The sequence below is a fragment of the Euphorbia lathyris genome, chromosome 1 (genome assembly GCF_963576675.1).
Source record: "Euphorbia lathyris chromosome 1, ddEupLath1.1, whole genome shotgun sequence".
NCBI classification, from domain to species: domain Eukaryota; kingdom Viridiplantae; phylum Streptophyta; class Magnoliopsida; order Malpighiales; family Euphorbiaceae; genus Euphorbia; species Euphorbia lathyris.
This window is the reverse complement of record NC_088910.1, coordinates 56,339,767-56,360,919: the sequence shown is the minus strand read 5'-3', so window position 1 is coordinate 56,360,919 and position 21,153 is coordinate 56,339,767. Positions and strand designations below refer to the sequence as shown.

General features: G+C 42.7%; 1 protein-coding gene across 1 annotated transcript; it reads left to right on the top strand.

The window, feature by feature from the left end:
* The first annotated feature begins 14,783 nt into the window (after positions 1-14,783).
* On the top strand, positions 14,784-16,066 carry LOC136218211 (uncharacterized). Its single transcript, XM_066004979.1, has 4 exons — positions 14,784-15,147; positions 15,268-15,325; positions 15,406-15,489; positions 15,579-16,066. Exons 1-4 carry the CDS (start codon positions 14,784-14,786, stop codon positions 15,997-15,999), a joined length of 927 nt encoding a protein of 308 aa, XP_065861051.1. The 3' UTR covers positions 16,000-16,066.
* Positions 16,067-21,153: the final 5,087 nt, after the last annotated feature.

The following is a 21,153-nucleotide window of genomic DNA, read 5'->3' as shown; positions in this document are numbered from 1 at the left end:
GTCCTGAAGGATGCAGAACTCCGGTATTCGAAGTTGGACAAAATGGCCCTCGCAGTGATAACCACGGCGGCTAGATTGAAACCATACTTTCAGGCGCATACTATCATTGTGAGAACTGGCATCCCAGTGCGAAAGGTACTGCAGAAACCTGACGCATCCGGCCGGTTGATGGAATGGTCAATTCGCCTGGGCGAATTCGATATCCGCTATGAAGGAAGACCAGCACTAAAGAGCCAAGTGCTCGCCGACTTCGTGAACGAATTCACCTGGGATGATGATGAATGTCCAAAGGCACAAAAAGAAGAGTGGAGCATGTACACAGATGGGGCCTTATCTGCAGACGGAGATGGGCTAGGAATCATCATCAAAGGTCCGGAGGTTATCCGCCTGTGCTACGCAGCAAAATTAACTTTCAAAACTACCAATAATGCCGCAGAGTATGAAGCAATGATATGCGGATTGAAGTTGCTCAATGAACTCACCCCAGAAAGAGTGGTAATCTACAGCGATTCCAAACTCATGATAAACCAGATCACAAAAAATTATCTGGTGAAACAGGAGGAGCTCGTAAAATACCATCAGGTAGTCGGCCGATTGACACAAGAGTTAACGCACAAGGGAGTCGTTTGGGAGATGGTGCATGTTCCACGAGGCCAAAATGCAAAAGCTGACGAATTGCCAAAGGCAGCGGCAAGTAGAGAACCATGGAGTCAAAAAGCATGCAGCTTGGAAATAAAATCGACACCAGCATTCGAGGTTGATCAGATTATGATCATCGAGGAACTGGAAGACGATGAAGATTGGCGGATGCCAATCCGTCAATATCTGGAGCAGGGAGATTTGCCGGTTGATAAGAGCTTAGCCAGAAAAATAATTGGGCAGTCGGCACGATACTCAATGCGGGATGGAACTTTGTATCGGAAATCGTACATATGTCCATGGTTGAAATGCGTTAGTCGCAATGAAGGGGACTATGTGCTGCGAGAACTACACGAAGGAATTTGTGGCGCGCATGAAGCTTCGGCGGCATTGGCAAGAAAGGTCAAACTGCTGGGATACTACTGGCCCAAGGTGGTGGAAGATTCCCAGAAGATGGTTGCGGAATGTCACAACTGTCAAATCCATGCGAATGAAAAGCATGTTCCCGGAGCTGAACAAATCACTATAATGACGGCGTGGCCATTCGCAACATGGGGAATTGATATAGTGGGCCCATTCCCAGAAACAACAAAGAAAAGGAAGTATTTGATAGTCGCAGTAGACCACTTCAGCAAATGGGTAGAAGCGGAGGCAGTAACCGCATAAACACCTGAGCGAATGATCGAGTTCTTACGAGAGAACATTATCATGCGATTTGGGATCCCGCAGAAGCTTATAACCGACAATGGCACCCAGTTCAACTGTGCCAAGTTCAAAACATACTGCGAAAGCATGGGAATCAAGAATCATTTTTCTTCTGTAAACCATCCCCAATCAAATGGTATGACAGAAGTTACCAACAGGGCCATGGTTCAAGGCATCAAGAAGCGGCTAGGTGACAAAAAAACAGGTTGGGCGGATGAGATACCCCATATGTTGTGGGCATACAGAACCTCTGTAAAGGTAGCAACAGGCGAAACACCTTTCTCGCTAGTTTATGGAGCCGAAGCAGTCCTACCTGTTGAAATCAAGTCGCCCACAGATCGGACAATTTATTATTGCGACACACAAAATCCTATCAACATCAGAGATGCTTTGGATTCTGTGGAGGAACGAAGAGAGAAAGCTTACATGCGAATGGCAATGTACCGCAATAGAATCAAGAAATACCATGACAGAAGAATGCGAAAAGTAATAATCAACGAAAACGACTTGGTCTTGAAAAAAGCGGATAAAATACAATCCAGAGATGGCAAAGGCAAGCTGGGCGTCAACTGGATCGGACCATACAAAGTATCCAAGAAGCTGGGACCAGCCACTTTTGAAATAGAAGAAATGAGCGGAAAGAAGCTCCCGCGCACCTGGAATCTAGAGAATCTACGCCTATATAGAAAGGCCGAGTAGTTCGAGGAAATGACGAGTACTCTTTTTCCTTTTATGAGTTTTTCCCACTGGGTTTTCTGATAAAAGGTTTTAATGAGGCTTCGATCCCGCACAATTGGTGTACATATGTAATAAACTTTTTCTCGTCATCAATAAAAGTTATTACATTCACTCAGTATGTTACAACAAAACGCGGATTCCTTACAAAAAACACATAAATGTGTTGCCTCTTAAAGAAAGGCGGATGCATGATTACGCATCACTCGCAAAAAACCTTAGGGTTAAAATCAATAACACATAAATGTGTTGCGTCTTAAAGAAAGGCGGATGCATGATTACGCATCACTCGTAAAAAACCTTAGGGTTAAAATCAAAAAACCTTAGGGTTAAAATCAAAAACACATAAACGTGTTGCCTGTTAAAGAAAGGCGGATGCATGATTACGCATCACTCGCAAAACCTTATGATCAAAACTTATGATTATTTTCGAAAGAAGAATTATAAGTTAAGGCATAAAATTAAGCGGATAAACGAGTACTCAAAATTGCAAAAAGGGTCTGGCCACCCTAGCTATGAAGAAACACAAATATGGAGTCGGCAAAAAGACAAAGGGCACATATAAAGGGAAAAAAAGTGACAATCACACACATATGAAAACCAACAACCGAAAGAAAATATATATATCAGAGCGGTTTGTTACATGGTTTTTACATACAAAAGTCCAAATATAAGTTAAGCTACGCTACAGCTTCCTCTCCTTCGCCCCTAATGCCCTCCTGGACTGCGGCAACTCCCTCATCTCCTCCGGTAGGAGGATCTACTTCAAGCGAATCCTCGACCCTTGAATCGGTAACCGCTTCAGTAACCTCTTCGGTGAGAGGTACCTCTTGCACAGGTTGAGAAACGGCTTGGGGTGCCTCTCCTTCCGCGGGCTGAATAGGGATCTCGCAGCTAATCGGAGGATCCTGAAGACTCTTCCAATCTAAGAAGAGTACCTCATCCATATCAGCATCCTCGGCTTCCAGCTTATCCCACTCCCCAGTTAAATCCTTTTCAGGGATGGGAACTTTGGGGCGGTTAAGTACTAGACCCTGATGCCCGTGCTCATAAGCCGCATGAATCCGCTCCCCATACCAGTAGATGCGGGCGCCATCTTCAGCCAAAATCTCCTCAACCCTCTTCTTTTGGGCCTCCTTGAAAGCAGCTAGGTCGTCGAGGGCTTTTTGCAGTTCATCGGACTTGGCCTGAAGGGATTTAAGGGCCTCCTCCTTCTCGCCCACGGCCTTCTGACAGGTGCCCTCTAGGACCTTCACCTTCCCTTGGACATCATCATAAAGCGACTTCTGAGTCGCCAATTCCGTACCAAGACTTTCCAACTCCTGGGCTCGCTCTGCATCCCTTCGGAGAATGCCCTCAGCGAAATTGATAATCTGCATATAACACGTCTCACAAATAAAAATGGGCGAATAGAAATATGCGGTTACAATGAACACAAGATATTTGAAAGCGAAAGGACAAAGCAATAATATACCTCTACAGAACGCTTCTCGATCCCTTCCACAGCAGTAGGGAGCGATACTTGCTCGTGCACACGGGAGGCAGAGGAAAGTCGCCCGAGGACATTGCATATGGAAGATACAATATCCTTGCAAGAGAAGTTCACGGCCAGGCCGAAAGTCCTAGTCCACCATCCGCTAATATCGGGGATTGGCTGCAAGAGCATAACGAAAAATATCAAGGAGTGGCAGATAGCTCATGAGGAAAAAGTAGCAATACGAGAGGGAGTAGATCAAGATACCTCGTGAATGGGGGTACTGCTCTTTCCTTTAGACGAGGCGGATATAGGTGCGCCGCCAACAGTAAGGGACACAGAAGTGTTCTTCTTTTTAGAACGAGAAGACTCTGTATCCGCACTTATCTTCCGCTTCCTAGTTAAAGGAAGATCCTCGGAGGCAGAAGTAGGACCTTGTGAAGCGGAAGCCCTAACCGGGGAAGCCGCCCCAATAGAAGGAATCGTCCCTCCAGAAGGATCCGCCCCTACAACAGAAGCGGTTTTCGTCATCCGCTTCTTTCTTCTCGCCAGGGCTTTGGCCTCCCGATCTGCAGCGATTTGAGATAAAGGATCACCCCTGCAAAGGGTTAAAAGAAACCATCAACTTGGAAATAAAAAGTACCTTGCACAAAAACGCGATAAGGAATATAGACAACGCGATCCCCCTCGCGGTATGCAATCGCTACTCGGCTCCTTAGCATATGAAAGGCCTGATCGTATGTCCATACAAAAGGTGGAGTGCTCTTCAGGAACTTGATAACGACGGATTCTTCCTGGCTGGGATACCCAAAGTTCAAACTCTTTACGTTGGGTCGGCTCCAGCAATGAAGGAAGTTCAGGTTTTCCTCATTAAACTTGATAAAAAAGTAAGATCGATCCCACTCGCGGATCTTGTTCAGCTTCTCGTCAAAACCATAGTATCCGCTCTGGCGGATGAAAGTGAAATACCCCGCCGAGCTTTTGAAATGGTGGAGCTTGGAGAAGATCTTGAGCGAAAAGGGAACCTCCAAACAATCCGCCAAAAATTTGTCCAGAGTCAAATCGGCCCAGCCGTTAGGATGCAGTTGCCCGGGCGCGATTCCATAACCGCCTAAGACGGAAGCAATCTCATCCGCCAGCGGATAAGTGAAGCCGCAGATAATCTGGGCCACGAAAACAGTGAAGTACCCCTTTGGGTAATCGCCCGGCCCCCTATCCTCTCCAGGAATGATCGTCTCGAGACCTCGGAGCCAGGGATAATGCTCCCGCAAATCATCGATTGTCTCTTGACAAACCAGACTTCCCGACCTGGCCTTCTTGGGTAACAAATGAGGGGTTGGGACAGGTGGCGGAATCAACTTTTTGGGGTCAAAACCTAAACCCTCATCGGTTGTATTCGCCAGATGAAGGAAGTCGGTGGGATGAGAATTACACCCAGGAGAGCTGGTTGAAGCTTCCTCAACCATCTCTTCGACCTCGTTAGAGACCTCGCGGACATAATCGTCGTCAAACGGCGCGAAGTCGAGGTCTGACATGATCGATAAAAGGAAAACAGAAGCAAAAAGCCGAACAAGGAGCAAATGTGAAAAGAAAAACTTACATGAAAAAGACAACACAGTGAAGTGACGGAATTAAAAGGTCGACGCCGGAGAAAACGAAAGAGGGGAAATGCACAAATTCAAAAACTTTGAAATAATCGGACAAAGACGAAGCGTCCCCTATAAAAAGACCCTAAAAGGGCTCTTGCTAGACCAAGGGGGAGGCATGTGATAACCCGCGAAGCCCAAAACGGGTTATACTCATTTCGCAAGCCCAGCCCATATTAAAGCCCCATGGGCTAAGATTGGACGGGACCCGAATGAAGGAAGCGGGCGCAGCGAGTAAACCGCCCCTAATTCCTAAACGGAGCGATAAGACTCCCACTCAGAACCACGTTCGTTGCCATGAAAACCACGAAAGGGACATGGCCTAAAAAGGGGGAACCGTCCTCAGAACGTGGCCCACTAAGGAGTAACCACCCTCGGCGGTTACCCAAAAATACCTATAAAAGGCCTTAAGAATAAGGGAGGAGGTACGTTCACATTTTTTTCCCACAGAGCTATTGCTAAATTATAGACTCATTCTTACAAAAACTGATTTGATCGTCGGAGAGTTTTCCCGGAGATCCTGTCTCCGGTTTTGTTTTGCAGGTAACTCCGGCAAAGAACATCAAAGCGGATCCAGCAAGTTATCAGAGTGATCATCAACTACACAGGTAATTTCATAGGTTTTTTTGAGAAACTCATGAACTTTCGTTTTGGTAACCAGGTTAGATACCTTTGGCAAGCCGCGGTGACCAGTTGTCTGTGGCTAATCTAGAGAGCACGGAATGGTGCAACCTTTGACTCTGAGCCCCCTTCAATCCAAATTTATTCTACCCGTCTCAAAGTCTACATCAGAGAAGCGAATAACTTGCGTCCGGGATGTTGTACTAGCCTTGCGGACAAACGGATTCTGCAGGCTCTTAGCATTTCACCCCGCCCTCCACCAGCTCCCAACATCTTCTGCGTCCGCTGGTTATCGCCGCTGTAAAACTGGTTAAAGGTTAACACAGATGGCTCCGCCTTAGCCTCTGGATCGGCAGGCGCTGGAGGCATCTTTAAGAACTATTGCGGTTTAGCCAGAGGATGCTTCGCTTCACACATCGAACATGCTGATGCCTTTACTGCAGAGCTGCAAGTGATTATCTACGCTGTTGATTTCGCTTGGGAGAGAGGCTGGAATCGCCTCTGGATTGAATCTGACTCGGCAAATGTGGTTAGCTTGCTTCTTAACCGGTGCACTGACGTTCCTTGGAAAACCCGTAGCAGTTGGCTAAAATGTCTCTTTCAATGCTCCACAATGGATATGGCGGTTACTCATATTTACATAGAAGGAAACCGGGTTGCGGATGCATTGGCCAAGTTTGGGGCTCTGACTGCAGGCATTCATTGGTGGAATTCCACACCTAGTTTCTGTCATGACTTCATTATGGAAGACATCTGTAACTTTGCGCGCTTTCGGTTCTCTTAATTTTATTTCTCTGCTTCACTTTATTTTGCTCCTCTGTACGAACTCTTATTTTTTTTTATTTTTTTAGCTTGGGTTTCTGTGGTTCATCTTGGGGGTGACAGCCTAGCTGGGATGTCCAAGCTTTCCTCATTTTCCCAACCTTTTAATAAAAAAAAAAGAACCTTAAAATTAAAATGAGTATTGAAGACTTTAAATTTAAAAAATTCAAAAACTTAATGATATTATAAGCAATTTTAATTTTTCAACTTTTTAATTTTGAAATTATTTAAGTGTTGTTTGGTGAGTAGAGAGAAAGTAAATATTTAGAGATTGAAAGCACCGAAAATGATGATTTTGAAAAATAAAAAATTTGGTTACACATTAAAAACAGTACTAAACAACTTTAATTCTTAGAACTTTCCATTTTGATTTTCATTAATGGTCATATTTATCATATCAAATTAAACTATCTTCGTTTTTTAGCAAAATGAAAACTTTAGTCCTCGTTTGGAAAAAAAAAATGTTTGGACTTTACCCTAAAATTAATTACAGGGTCTATAAAAAATGTGGGCTGCTATTTACCGCAATATGAATTTCCACCTACCGCACTATTTTGACAATTATGCCCTTCTCATAATTTAAACTCAAAAAATCAAAAATCTCAAATCCTCTCTAGCTTTTTGGTTTTTCCAAAAACCCGATCTAAAACAACATGCCGCCAAAGCCAGGAGCGGTTAAGGCTTCATGAAATCTCCGGTAAGTTTTTTTTTGTTTAAATTATTCAAAAATCACGGGTTTCGCCTCCGAATCGGAGGCGAAACCCGTATGAATTTACACTAAACGGACTCGCTGTGCCGTTTCCGCCAAGGGTGGAACGGACGAACTGTCCATTCCACCCTAGGAGGAAATGGCACGGCCGTTCGTTCCTCCTTTAGGTGGAACGAACGGCGCCGTCGTTCCACAGTACGGTGGAATGAAAGGCGCAATCGTTCCACCGTACTGTGGAACGACGGCCATGCTCGTTCCGCCTTACGGTGAAACGAGCGGCGCACTCGTTCCGCCGTAAGGCGGAACGAGCGACGCAACCGTTCCACCGTAAGGCGGAACGGTGCGTGATGACCGTTCCGCCGTAAGGCAAAAAAGAGTGCCGCAACCGTTCAGCCCACTGGCCGGACGGTTGCAGCGCTCTGTTTAGGCCAAATTAGGCTCGAAATTTTATTTTTTTTTAAATAACTTAGTCCGACCCGGCCTATGGCAATGTCTAAGTATTAAAAAAAGCGAAATATGAGAAATTGAGTATATTTAATTAAATATGCGTTATTTGCTTATAAATGTAAAATGTTTTTGGTTTTTACAGGCTGATAATGTTAAAAACCGTTCTGGAAAGAGACATACAAGGTCACGTGTTGTGACTGCCTCTGCCCGGAGGGAACGGGAAGAACAGATATTGATGGGGGATGCTCAGAGGGCACAACCGGAGGAGATGGCGGATGCTGTAGAGATGGACGGAGATGACTCTATGCCTCCTCAGAGTTCATCCTCTGTGCGAGTACCTACTAAGACCATACCGAGGGGTCCTGGCGGACGTTTTTCTTCTACAGCAGGGTCGTCTTCGGGTGAGAAATTTAAATTTACTTATTATTATGTTATTTATTCGTGATTATTATAAAATATACGAATATAATAAATGAGTTTACTGTAATTTCAGGTAGTAGCAAGCGCTCGAAGAGTGATATAGAGGATGACTGGATCGTGAAGAGCCCGGTTCCTGGGGGTCCATCTGATGGTCTTGTGATCCCGAGCTTCCTGGGACATATTGCCACTGCTATCTAGAGCGGACAGGATAGGTGCCTCCTCAGGTGTCAGACACGATCATTATACTGTGGGAAGCTGTGTGTATGGTACGGTGGTGCTTCTCAGCAGATCCAGAAGCGTATAGAGTCAACTGGATTATCTCATTTACCCAATATCATGTATGGCCACATCGATGCACCCCTGATTACGGCTTTTGTAGAGCGGTGGCAGCCAGACACGTCATCATTTCACATGCCGTTTGGTGAGATGAGCATTATGTTGCATGATGTGTGGCAGATTTTGCGCATCCCCATCGATGGGGCTATGGTGACTGCTGATGCGAGTGTTGAGGAGCTTCAGTCTTGTGTGATGGAGTTGTTTGGTATGACTCGAGAGGAGTTGCAGAAGGGTCACTACTTTAATGGCGGTATATGAGCGGCTTCCGTCCTGGATTATTGTCAAGGAGATCGGATTGCTGATGCACAGGCTACTGCTTGGACGTTTCTGATGCTCGGTTGCACATTGTTCATGGATAAGAGTGGAGACCGCATTCGACCTTCTTGTCTGTTGGAGGTACAGGACTCTGTATCTGGAGCCATTGGACTCTCATGGGGCTCAGCTGCACTAGCATATCTATACCGTCATCTAGGTATTGCTAGTAGAGGAGACTACGGGCAGATCACGGGTTGTCTGACACTGCTTCAGGCATGGATTTATGAGTACTTTCTGTGCTTCAGGCCTCAGCGATAGGGAGTCACATTGGATCCAACGATGCCGAGGGCTTGCATGTGGCCATCTATACCGTTGGAGAAGAGTGGGGATCGACTGAAATCATATCGTGTCCGGCTTGATAGATTGACTGCTGATGAGGTGCAATTTCAATTTAATTATAAAATCCAAATTCATTTACTTGTATTATTTGCATATTAATGTTGTTGTATACGTCTGTAGGTGATGTGGATGCCGTATGGTCCTGATGTCATTACGCATACCCCTAGGACGATATACGCCGGATGGATACGTTACAGGGATGTGATTGAGCCGTACATACCGGGGAGATGCCTTCGCCAGCTAGGTTACGTGCAGATCATACCCCGACCAATCTTGAGGCCGTTGAAGGCCGTACGTCCTTGGTCCAGCTTGAAGTATCGGGTAGAAGTGCCCACCGATATGGCGAAGGATCTTTGGACCTCGTTTCCCGAGGCTTGTATGCTGATATTGTCTCGGTTCACTCTTACACGGACTCCTTCGGACTGTGAGGAGCAGTACATGCCGTGGTACTGCATGCATTCACACCCTCAGCTACTACCGGCTATGCCTGCACCCGGACCGGTTATTCATACTCGCTCGAACAGCGAAGTGGTACGTAATTTAATTAATCAATTTATTTACAATTATCAGAATGAAATTAAATGACGTGATATTTATTAATTTTGGGTTATTTCTTTTGCTAGTGGGTTAGCCGTTGGGTTAACTAGGGAGAAGGTGCATTGGACGCGATGAACCTTCTTGATGAGGATGTTGCGGCTGAGTGGAGACATTCGTACGACCAGATTTTGGATGCTTGGAATTCGGCCAAGTGATTTGTGGTTGTGTTTTTAGTACTTTTTATTATAAGTATATGGATGTTGGCATTTTAGTACTTTTTGGCAATCAGATAATATCTTTTATTATGTACTTGATATTTTAGTACTTTAATTTTATAAGTACGCTGTTAATTACTGTTTGTTATCCAGAATCTATCAGAATCAACCTGTAAATCATATAAAGCTATCCAGATCAATACAGAATCATTACAGACACAATACAGACACAACATGTAACTCGAATGAACAAAACTGGATCGAAACATCAACTGTTTGTTATCCAGAATCTATCAGAATCAACCTGTAAATCATATAAAGCTATCCAGATCAATACAGAATCATTACAGACACAATACAGACACAACATGTAACTCGAATGAATAAAACTGGATCGAAACATCAACTATTTGTTATCCAGAATCTATCAGAATCAACCTGTAAATCATATAAAGCTATCCAGATCTAAGTTGAACCAATCTTGTCCATTGTGCTGTCCTAGCTGCATAAATGCGATCCCACCCTTCAACACTACGTTCATGGTGCCCCTTCCACCAGTCTATTACATTAGGGACTGGAAAATTAGGAGATAAATTTAAACGAATATAGTGGCGACAGTGCGTACCCAAATGAGCTATGCAGATCTCTCGTTCTGGTCTTGTAGCAGTGGAAGGGGCATACACTGGTAAAATAGTACCACAAAAAGTAGAGTTATTTCCATCCAGGTATCCGAAAAACATTACAGCAGCATTGTACAATGTAGCAATCACAAACATGTCATCATAAGCGAGCATCCAATGCTCCTGCGAACATGCTCCACCGTCCCAAGTGATTCTATTAATTGTTGCATCAACACCGTCAATTAACACAGATTCATACCGAGAATGGTTAGCAATTACTTCATTCCTCATGTGATGCCTGACTGATTGCCACTTCTCTTCGGTGCCAAAAATGTAGGAAGAAACAACACGGAAGCCACAATTTCCATCACCGACTACGTCGCAATATGTTTCAACATACGGCTTAATGATCCCAATTACTTTGTCAGAATGCACGAAATCATTAACTTCATACGTATTTCCATCTGCATTGAATCAAAATAAGATATTGTAAACCGCACATAACTTATGTTAAGTGTAAATGAATTAGATATTGCAAAATTGTATTACCCGAGGATGCAAAATTATGAACAGATGATGAAGAGCTTTTCCTACCACTTCTACCACGGCTCCTAGACGAACTACTAGAACGAGCACGTCCACGTCGAGGTTCGTTGTACTCCCAGGCACTAGGCATACGTTTTGTAGATTTACCCGACTTCGGTCGTCCTCGAACGTTAATTTTCACATCAGGTTCGGTGTAATGTGCTTGATCAGGGTGTAGTTGATCATGTATAAGTATTGAAATGTTTCGCAGCAAGGCTGGGTCACCTTTAGATACCTGGTCGACTAAGGATTTAAAATATCTCTGATCCTCTGTCTGATCATGACACCCTTCAGTTTCATGAGTCTGGCCATAATTAATCAAAAGTGTTCTCCAGAACACATGAACCCTCTCAACACTTATAATATCGCCGGACTCATAATCTTGTTTGATCTCGCATGCACATGGTATCTGATGAGAGGTTCTCAATACACATCCACAACGCGCATTCACTTCATGGCTCAAACTTCTCATGCGAGCTAACTCAACATTGATCAGTTGCATGCAGTAGTGTGAGACTTTGCATACCAGGTGGTTAAAGGGGAATCCGGAGTAAGAGACTCCTTTACGAAGCCTGGACTGCTCAAGCATGTACCTAATAAGAACATAAACATACTATCAGTTGACTGAGATTTACAAATACATGATAAAAATACAAACATCTTCCAATAGAACTTATTGAAAATACCTGATATGAGATGTCTGGGCTTCTATCTGCTTATGAACCTTTTGCCATACCGTGTCCAGCGATCCTGTGGATGTATTGAGCCATTGCTTTAGACTCGCATGTTCGCTCTCCACACGACAAGTGGTTGTGTTGCCAAAATGTAAGAAATTTTTCGTCCATGCAACAACAAACTTCTCCTTATGCACCAACCACGTCTCCTCAACGTACGAGATAAGAGTTTTGTACCTGCTCATCGAATCCTGCATCTTGCCCAGATTTTCCTCGTACTCCGCAATGGATAAAGATTCAATTAATGTACTCCATTTTCCATTCTTGAATTTACCGGCAATTGATTTGTCTCCCATGATTCTGTATGCCCGATCTTCTACATCCTTGTTTATATGCCAGGTGCATAGCAAATGTGCTGTATGTGGGAATACATCCAGAATCGGTTTCAACAACCCTAACTCCCTATCACTGACGATAACAGTCGGGTTGAGATCAAACCCAATCAAAACCCTCAGCCGCTGCAGGACCCAACGGTAACTTCCTTCAGTCTCATCTTTAATGATGGCATATGCGATCTTGAAATTGTTATTGCAAGGCGTCATCCCAACAATTTCAACAAATGGCATTTTGTACTTGTTGGTTTTGTACGTGGAATCAATGCCGATGTACCAGTGATAAGTCCTGAATAAATCTACTGATTCTGGATGTGCCATAAACACATGTGTAATGACGCTGGAATCACCCTCAGTTTGCGTATAAAGAGCATACTTGTTCTCGAGAGCGATATGATAGAACTGACTAGCCAAGTCTCTACCTTCAAACCCATCATTTCTCATATTATCTCTATAGTTGTAGACGTGTTTAATTGTTGGGTGGTCTTCAGGATGCTTTTCTTTAACGGCTGCTAAAATAGCACAAGGCTTCGTTTGAGCCGAACTCATATCACGAACGATTAATTTAGATGCGATACTGAGTCCGCTCATCTGCCGACTTCCCTATGGATACACACGTAACGAATGATTGTGCTGACCAGTTAATCCAGCCTTAGCCTTTATACTCCAACCAGTAAGGTCTGACCGTTGATAGGCTTTGATCTCAAATTTACACCTGCACGCTTTAGTTTTCGTTTTTCGTATTAACCCTGCGTCATGTTGTTTCCCTCTGTAGCGTTCACCCCGTGAACATCTCAATTGCTTTTGCTTTCCACCATTTTTATGCGAAGATATTGTAATCTCAAACCCAATTCGAATAGCTACCTGTTTTGCCCAAGTAACAGCATCTTCACACGAAGCGAAAACAGTGTCCGTTATAAAACGAGAACTGTAATCAATGCCATCCGGTTGCCAATCTTCTAACGGTTCCTGAATATATAAAAAATGCATAATATGTATTAACAATATGCAAAAAAATGTTGAAAAATGACATTCGGTTGCATAATAGGTATTAACAATACATGTAAAAATATAAAAATATAAATTTAGGACTTAGTCGGGTTAAAAATTACAATTCCGAGCTTGTTCGGGCCTCGTATAGGCTAAACGGACAGGCTGCCCGGTTAAAATGCCAAAAATTGGTATAATTATGCCTAAATGGGCAGCCTGCCCGTTCCACCGTACGTGGGAACGGTCAGGTCACGCCGCTCGCGCCGACGGCGGAACGAGCGGCATGCGCTGCTCGTTCCGCAGGCCGAACGGGCAGCGCGCTCTGCTCGTTCGGCTGGTGGAACGAACGGCGCATGCCGCTCGCTCCGTAGGCCAAACGAGCGGCGCATGCCGCTCGTCCGCACGGACGAACGGGCAGTTCGTCCGTTCGACCGTGCGGACGAGCGGCATCGGACGCCCGTTTAGGCCAAAACAATAAAAAAAAATTCAAAAATCCAAAAACGAAATTTTAATTTAAATTTATATCGTAGGATTACCTCGTGTACGAAATCATGGTCTTCGGGAATGCTCGGGTCCATTTTCGTCCAATTAGAGTTTTTAGGCTTGGGAGAGGAAATTTTTTTTTGGGTTTTTGAGTTTAAATTATGAGGAGGGCATAATTGTCAAAATATGGCGGTGGTTGTAAAAAATATTGCGGTATATAACAATACCCATAAAAAAAATTTATGTTTTGTGTTCGCTGATCCTAGGTTGGAATTACCACTCTAACCCCTAAACTTTTCTTTACAAAAATTTAAAAAAAAATAACCCGTTTTGCTGCTAATGATGTGTTCCTTGATGTACTAATTTGGTCAAATATTTCTTCACCAAAAAATTTTAAAAATGGTCAAATATTCACTTATGCTCATTCAAAAATTGGTCAAAAATTACCACTTTTTATATTCTTCCAAGATTGGAAAATTATGGAATTCAATTATGCTCATTCACCAAATTACCAATATAGAGTAATATTTTTTTATATAAGCTCAAATCTTGAAAATGAGAATAGAGTATTAAAATATTTTTATCATTTGAAAGAACCTATCTCATTAAAATAGAAATAATTCATTGCTATAATGATTGAATTATATATTTATAATCTTACTCTTAACAATAAGTAATATTATCTCAAATGGAAACCTAACTAATTAATAAACAAAAGAATAAGAATATGTCAAGTTTCAGGTCATCAAAATTTACATTAATAATGAAGTGGGTACAACTTGAACATATATATACATTTTAGATATCTAACTCCAAAATTTTCTAAACATAAAAGGTTATAAAATATGAATTAAACATACATACTCAAATTATATATTGCTTAAACAGCAAGAAGCATATAATTAGACAGTCCACAATGAGATTCACACTTGACCAACTTAGGTAAAAATATTTGAGACCTCTCTTAGAATAGAAATCTCACCAAAACCCTTTATATATCTTTCCCTATCTTCCTATTTCAAGAAACTACTCACAGCCCTTTCTTGAATTCAAATATTGCATTGCAGCACTACTTAATTATGTCTAAAACAAAGCAAGTTTTGGAAACCAACAAACAAAAAACCAAACCAATCAGTGAGCATGGTTATTTCCTTAAGACTTTAAAGAAAGTCTATCCAATTGGTCTACACAGAAGCAATTCTTCACTCTCTCTATCATCTTTATCCTTATCTTTGTCACAAAATTCTAACGATTCTTCCCATACTGATTATTCCAATACTCCACTTGAGCAGAAGATATCTCTGGCTCTTCGTCTAATCTCCGATCCGCCTCAAAGAAGAGAAGCTCCGGCGGCACTCTCCAGAATTGTTCATCAACCGCACCGCCACGACGAGTCCAATGCTGGGGAGATCAAGAGGTGCAGTTGGATCACAAACAATAGTGGTATGCTAAAATTATATACATATATATGATCATGATCATGAGATTAATGTGGTCTTTGTGTTCTGATATCATAATTTGTTAGATTATGATTAATGATTAAATATGGAATAATGTACACAGACAAAGTATACGTGGCATTTCATGATGAATGCTGGGGAGTTCCTGTCTATGATGATAAGTAAGTGATTAGAAATTATATATTTTCAATTATAAAAGGGATAATGGCAAAGAAATTAATATTAAAAATGAAATGGACAGCCAATTGTTTGAGTTGCTAGCATTGTCTGGTATGTTGATGGATTACAATTGGACTGAAATTCTGAAAAGGAGACAAGTATTGAGGTAAGTAAGATTCTGACATTATATATATAAACATGAATATATAATATAATATGGTTAGTTGAGTAATGAATGAATGAATAATTGAACAGAGAAGCATTTGGTGGATTTGATCCAAAAATAGTATCAAAAATGGGAGAAAAGGAAATAGGAGAGATAGGGGGGAACAAGGCAATAATGTTGGCTGAAAACAGAGTGAGATGCATAGTAGAGAATGCAAAGTGCATAATGAAGATGGAAAGGGAATATGGATCATTCAGTAGCTTCATGTGGGGGAATGTCAATTATAAACCAACAATAAACAAGTTCAAATATTCAAGAAATGTACCGTTGAGAGCACCAAAGGCAGAAGCAATAAGCAAAGATTTAGTGAAAAGAGGATTCAGAATAGTGGGACCAGTGATAGTGTATTCATTTATGCAAGCAGCTGGATTAAGTATAGATCATCTAGTTGATTGTTATAGGTATTCTCAATGTGTAAACCTTGCTGAAAGGCCTTGGAGGCATTTCTAACTTCTTTCCTTTTTCATTCCAATCTTTCAGTTTTTACATGTTCTACAAAGTTAGTAAATAAAGCCGCAGGATGTGGTTTTTTGTTTAAATGATACGTATGAATTTGATTAATATTGTTTGGCATTACCATGATATGTCATTAAAAGCCATTAAATTTATTTCCCATCGTAAGCAACCTATATTATATTATGAGAGTCAATATGATACGTTATTAAAGACTAACAACATCAATCAAATTAATTTTTCTCTCAAGACTGACGGAGTCAATGTAACACACCAAAATGGCATGCCAAAATAATACCAGACCCCAAGTATTAGCTTCAATAACTAATACGCGTACATCGACCAGTGGAGGCGCAACTAAGGTAACGTAACTATATCCTAGTTGATGGCCTGCAAGTTAACGATTCAACAAATCAATGGAACGGGGGACTGATGGACCAAGTTCAGAAAGGTGGGACAAATACAGTAATGTTAAATGATGAAGAGGAATTGATTGACCTTCAAGATAATAGAAAGCGGGGTAGGATGAAAGCATGCGTCGGTGCAATGGAACAATGGGGCAGTCAGTTTAGCGTTGTGACTTCAAGATTGAAAAGGGAGATGGAGGAGTTGCGAGATAAGGATGAGAGACGGTCAATTGCCCAATTGATCATTGCTAAATGAAAATTGAACGACACACTAGAGAAAGAGGACGTGTTTTGGAGGTAAAGGACCAAGATGTTTTGGCTCAACGATGCATATTCTTCCATGTGTGTTCAAGAATCGGAGGAAGCAGAATTTCATCTCAAATCTACAGGATGAAAATGATACGTCTATTGATAATCCAATTTCTCCAGATATATATAGATGTCAATGAATGTTCTAAATCATTTTTCCCTCCGTCACAATCTAATTCTACACAAACTATGCATGTACTGCCTTCTATCACTTCTGAGGACATGAACGACAATTTGATAGCTCCATTCTATTATGATGAATTTGTTAGTTCCTCCACAGTCTCGCTGATGAGCAATGGAAATGTAAAAAACATGTACTCGGGTATATTCTGGGCACTCCAGACTACGGTATTCATCTTCCTCGATTACTTTAGCTCACTACTATTCTGATAGTAATTGGGGAGGCTGTCTGGATGACAGACACTCAACAGGTGTGTTTTGTGTTTTTTATGGCCAAAGTTTGATATCTTCGCACACAAGAAAATAGACCACCATAGCTTGCCCATCAACTAAGAGTGAATACAAAGCGGTTGCAAATGCCACAATTGAACTTTTATGGCTTCACCTCTCTCCTTGGGGATCTTGGGTATCTGATTCCTCGACCAGTTCAACTCCAGTGTGACAATGTGGCCGCTATTTATCTCACAATAAATTTGGTCTTCCATGCTATCACAAAGCACATTGAACTTGACTCTCATTTTGTTCGTGAACAAGTTCAATCAGAATTCTTACATGTTCGGTACATATCGATGGATGGCCAAGTAGTAGATGCTCTTACCAAGCCCTTGGCTAGTACTCGATTCTAGACCATTCGATCTCGTCTCACTGTTCAACCTCGCCATCGGCTTGCGCGCGCGCGGAGGGTGTGGGGCGTTAGAGATAAATATTCCTATTTATCTCTAGGATAATTAGGCAATTTCTTTTGAATAATTAGAGACATAATTTGTTATTCTTATCTCTACTTTGTGTATCTAAGTTTTTTTAATAAAAAAAACTCTTATTAATTCAAATCAGAATGAAGAACATCAAGAAGAAAAGCAGGTGGACTATCCCACTCGCCACATACAAACATAGAACTGACTGCCTTAGCTAACGTATGAGCAGCCACGTTTGTTGAACGTTTAACAAAAGAAATAGTTATATAATCTAAATCTTGCATAATTAAAAGACAATCTTCAATAACATAAGATAGATAGGAGAATTGTTGCGTTGGATGTGTGAGAGCCGTCACAACATATAAACAATTAGTGAGTATCATAACATTGTTATATGAGTTGATTTTCAGCCAAGAGGGTTGTAGGTGTCGCGGCCTCGCCCGGAAGACCCGGAGGGTGGACACCGTTGACGACAGATGCTGTGATTGGCACCAAAAGCAACCAATCGCGGAATCAAGCTACTCGGCAGGGCCGGAGCTCGGAGTATGGAAGAGTCGCCACCCGCGAATGGGAAATGAACACCGATCCCTTGCGGGAGACCGGTGAGGGTTCGAGAAATTGGGTACGAGCTGAGAAGGCTAGCTCCTTTCCGGAGAAAGGCTACTAGGCACCCCGACATCGCCCGTTTCTGAACCACCGGCCTCCTACTTAGCATGTTAGGCGCTAACGGACTAATCGCATATTTCTTTAAGTTTAAAATTCATTTGAAACCTTTTCTTTCTCGTTTTGAAAACCGTTTTAAGCATATGTTATTGAAAGCCATTTTAGTAAAGAATCACTCATTTATATGAATTTAGAGTATACAGAAGGAGGGAGATAGGAGAATTGATTAATTACAACATGAAATATACTTTAAACTATACATTAAGTCTAAACTAATCTTCACTCCCCAAAGAACAGCTTATTTACATGGTTCGTGCCTTAATCGTCGTTGGAACGATTTAGACACGTTTCAAAACCCCATTGATTTACTTGTTTTTCGCTCGAATCGTCGTTGGAACGACTCGAGTGCTTGAAAACGTGAAGAATGCACATTCAATCGAAAACGTGATTAAGCATACAAGTCCATTTATTTTTGGTACAAAAACTGTTTAAACAGTAGGAAACGATTCAAAACTCCATTATTTACAAAAAAAAAACGATTTTAATTACAAGGTTCGCTTAATCCGTCGTTGGAACGGATTAAGGTTTCAAAACATGACATTTAGAAAACCATTTCGAACCGAAAGAAATTGAAAACTCTTATTTACATTTTGAAAGTTTTCAAATACCTTTAATTTACATAATCAAATTGAAATCCTTTTTTGTGGCTTGTTTTTCCCATTTTCCTCCAATTAGTTCTCACTTGAACCTAATTACAATAATCAATAAATTTAATCCCAAAATTCACCCAACCAAACACATTTGAAATAGATACATTTTAGTAAAAATGGTATTTATATGATGTAGATTGAAATCGACTGAAGGTTTTAATCGTAAACCGACAAAGAATCTGATCTTCTCAAGCTAAAACTTGAAGGTTCAGTTAACCCAATGGATAGAAATCCACAAAGCTCTCTATGGAGGCTATAGTTTTAAATTCATCAAAAGTTGAGAACATTACAAAAATGACAGCTTAAATACCCTCTAACATTCCAAGGGAAAAGACCAAAAGCCTATGAATAGGGTTTTGGCTAACACATGGTCCTAAGGGTAGAATATGGAAGTGGTAGTTTAATAATTAAGGGCCCAATGGCAAAACAGTAAATAGAGTGTAACAGAAAATGGTCCCCTCAAGGTGAGAACTTGGAGGGGAAGTATTCTCCAGGACGAACACGCCCCGCGCCTCCGTGCTACGCCCCGCGTAGGTGTGCTCCTGAACTTGAAGACGCTTGCTCGAATTCATTACGCGAGGCGCCCAGCAGATTACGCCCCGCGTCATAGGGCTCCTGACCTTGATGGCTCCGCGGGATGGGATCTACGTGTGGCGCCCAAGGGGAGCGCCCCGCGTGTTTGACGTCCTGGACAATTTCTTGCTTAATGTGGCTAACTACGCCCCGCGTAGTAGGGGAGACGCCCTGCGTCTCCGACTGGTGTGGCTTTTTTCCAAGGACAGCCGTCCCCACGCCTAGCGCTCGGCTAGACACGCCCCATGTACCCTCTGTTTTGGCCTGCTCTTCGCTCACCTTGAGTGGGTTTTCTCGAGTGGCTCTTCGTTACGCCGGACTCGGGTCTAGGGATAAGATGCCCTCATCATTCTCCCCTTCTTTGAAAGAGTCGGACTCCGTCTCAGTGACTTTGGTTGGCAACGATCCCTCCGACTTCCACAAGCTCAAGTCCTGCACATTAAAAGATGAAGACATTTTCCCAAGCCAATTGGGAAGGGTTAGTTGGTAAGCGTTGGCACTGATTTTCTTTGTGATCCGGTAAGGACTATATTTTCTCGGCCTCAACTTGCTACTCGGGGCATGACTAAGCCGCTCTTTCCCCAAGTACACCATCACCTCATCCCCAACCTCAAATTGCACATCTCTTCGGTGCTCATCGACCTTGGCCTTGTTCTTAATGTTTTTCTCCTCGATGCTATGTCGAACTTCTTGGTGCATTTGGTGGTAGTCATAGGCCAAATTCTGAGCCTCTACGCTCTTCTTCTCCCCTTTCGGAACTTCCCCCAAATCAAGCGAATGGTTCGGAGCTTTGGTGTACACAACATCGAAGGGGGACTTCCCGGTGGTTGAACTCACGCGGAGTTGTAGGCGAACTCGACTTGGGCAAGCACATAATCCCACATCTTAGGTTTGTCCCGGCACTTGCTTCTCAATAAGTTGCCCAACGTCCGATTGACCACCTCAGTTTGCCCATCCGTTTGTGGGTGAGCCGTGGTACTAAACTTCAACATGGTACCAAGAATCGCCCAAAGAGTTCGCCAAAAGTGGCTAAGGAACTTAGTGTCCCGATCCGACACTATACTCTTAGGGACCCCGTGTAACCTCACAACTTCTTGAAAGAACAACTTGGCGATGGCGGTGGCGTCATTCGTCTTCCTACATGGGATAAAGTGTGCCATCTTCGAGAATCTGTCCACTACCACAAATACGGAGTCCATGCCCCGTTGAGTCCTTGGCAGTCCTAATACAAAATCCATGGAGAGGTCTTCCCAAATAGTCTCCGAGACTTGTAGGTGCATACATAGCCCGGCATTAGTAGCATGCCCCTTGGATGGCTGGCACCCCTCGCATCGCTCCACGATGTAGGCCACGTCCCTCCTTAGTTTAGGCCAATAGTAGCGGGAGCTAACCGCTTCAAAAGTCTTGTCCCTTCGAAAGTTTCCCCCCAACACCCCACCGTGTAGCTCTCGGATCACTCTTTCCCGGATGGATATGTTCGGAAGGCACAATTGGTTGCCCCTCATGAGGAACCCGTCCACAAGCTGATATCCACTCTCCTCGGTACCTCTCCTACATCTTTCCCATTCAAGCCCAAAGTCCGGGTCTTCCTCGTACTCCCCTTTTATGTGCTTA

Excerpts from the sequence above, each read along its gene's own strand:
- LOC136218211 (XM_066004979.1), top strand. The coding sequence starts at position 14,784 with ATGTCTAAAACAAAGCAAGTTTTGGAAACCAACAAACAAAAAACCAAA. Across the intron at positions 15,148-15,267 it reads TTGGATCACAAACAATAGTG|ACAAAGTATACGTGGCATTT; the intron begins GTATGCTAAAAT and ends TAATGTACACAG. Across the intron at positions 15,326-15,405 it reads GTTCCTGTCTATGATGATAA|CCAATTGTTTGAGTTGCTAG; the intron begins GTAAGTGATTAG and ends TGAAATGGACAG.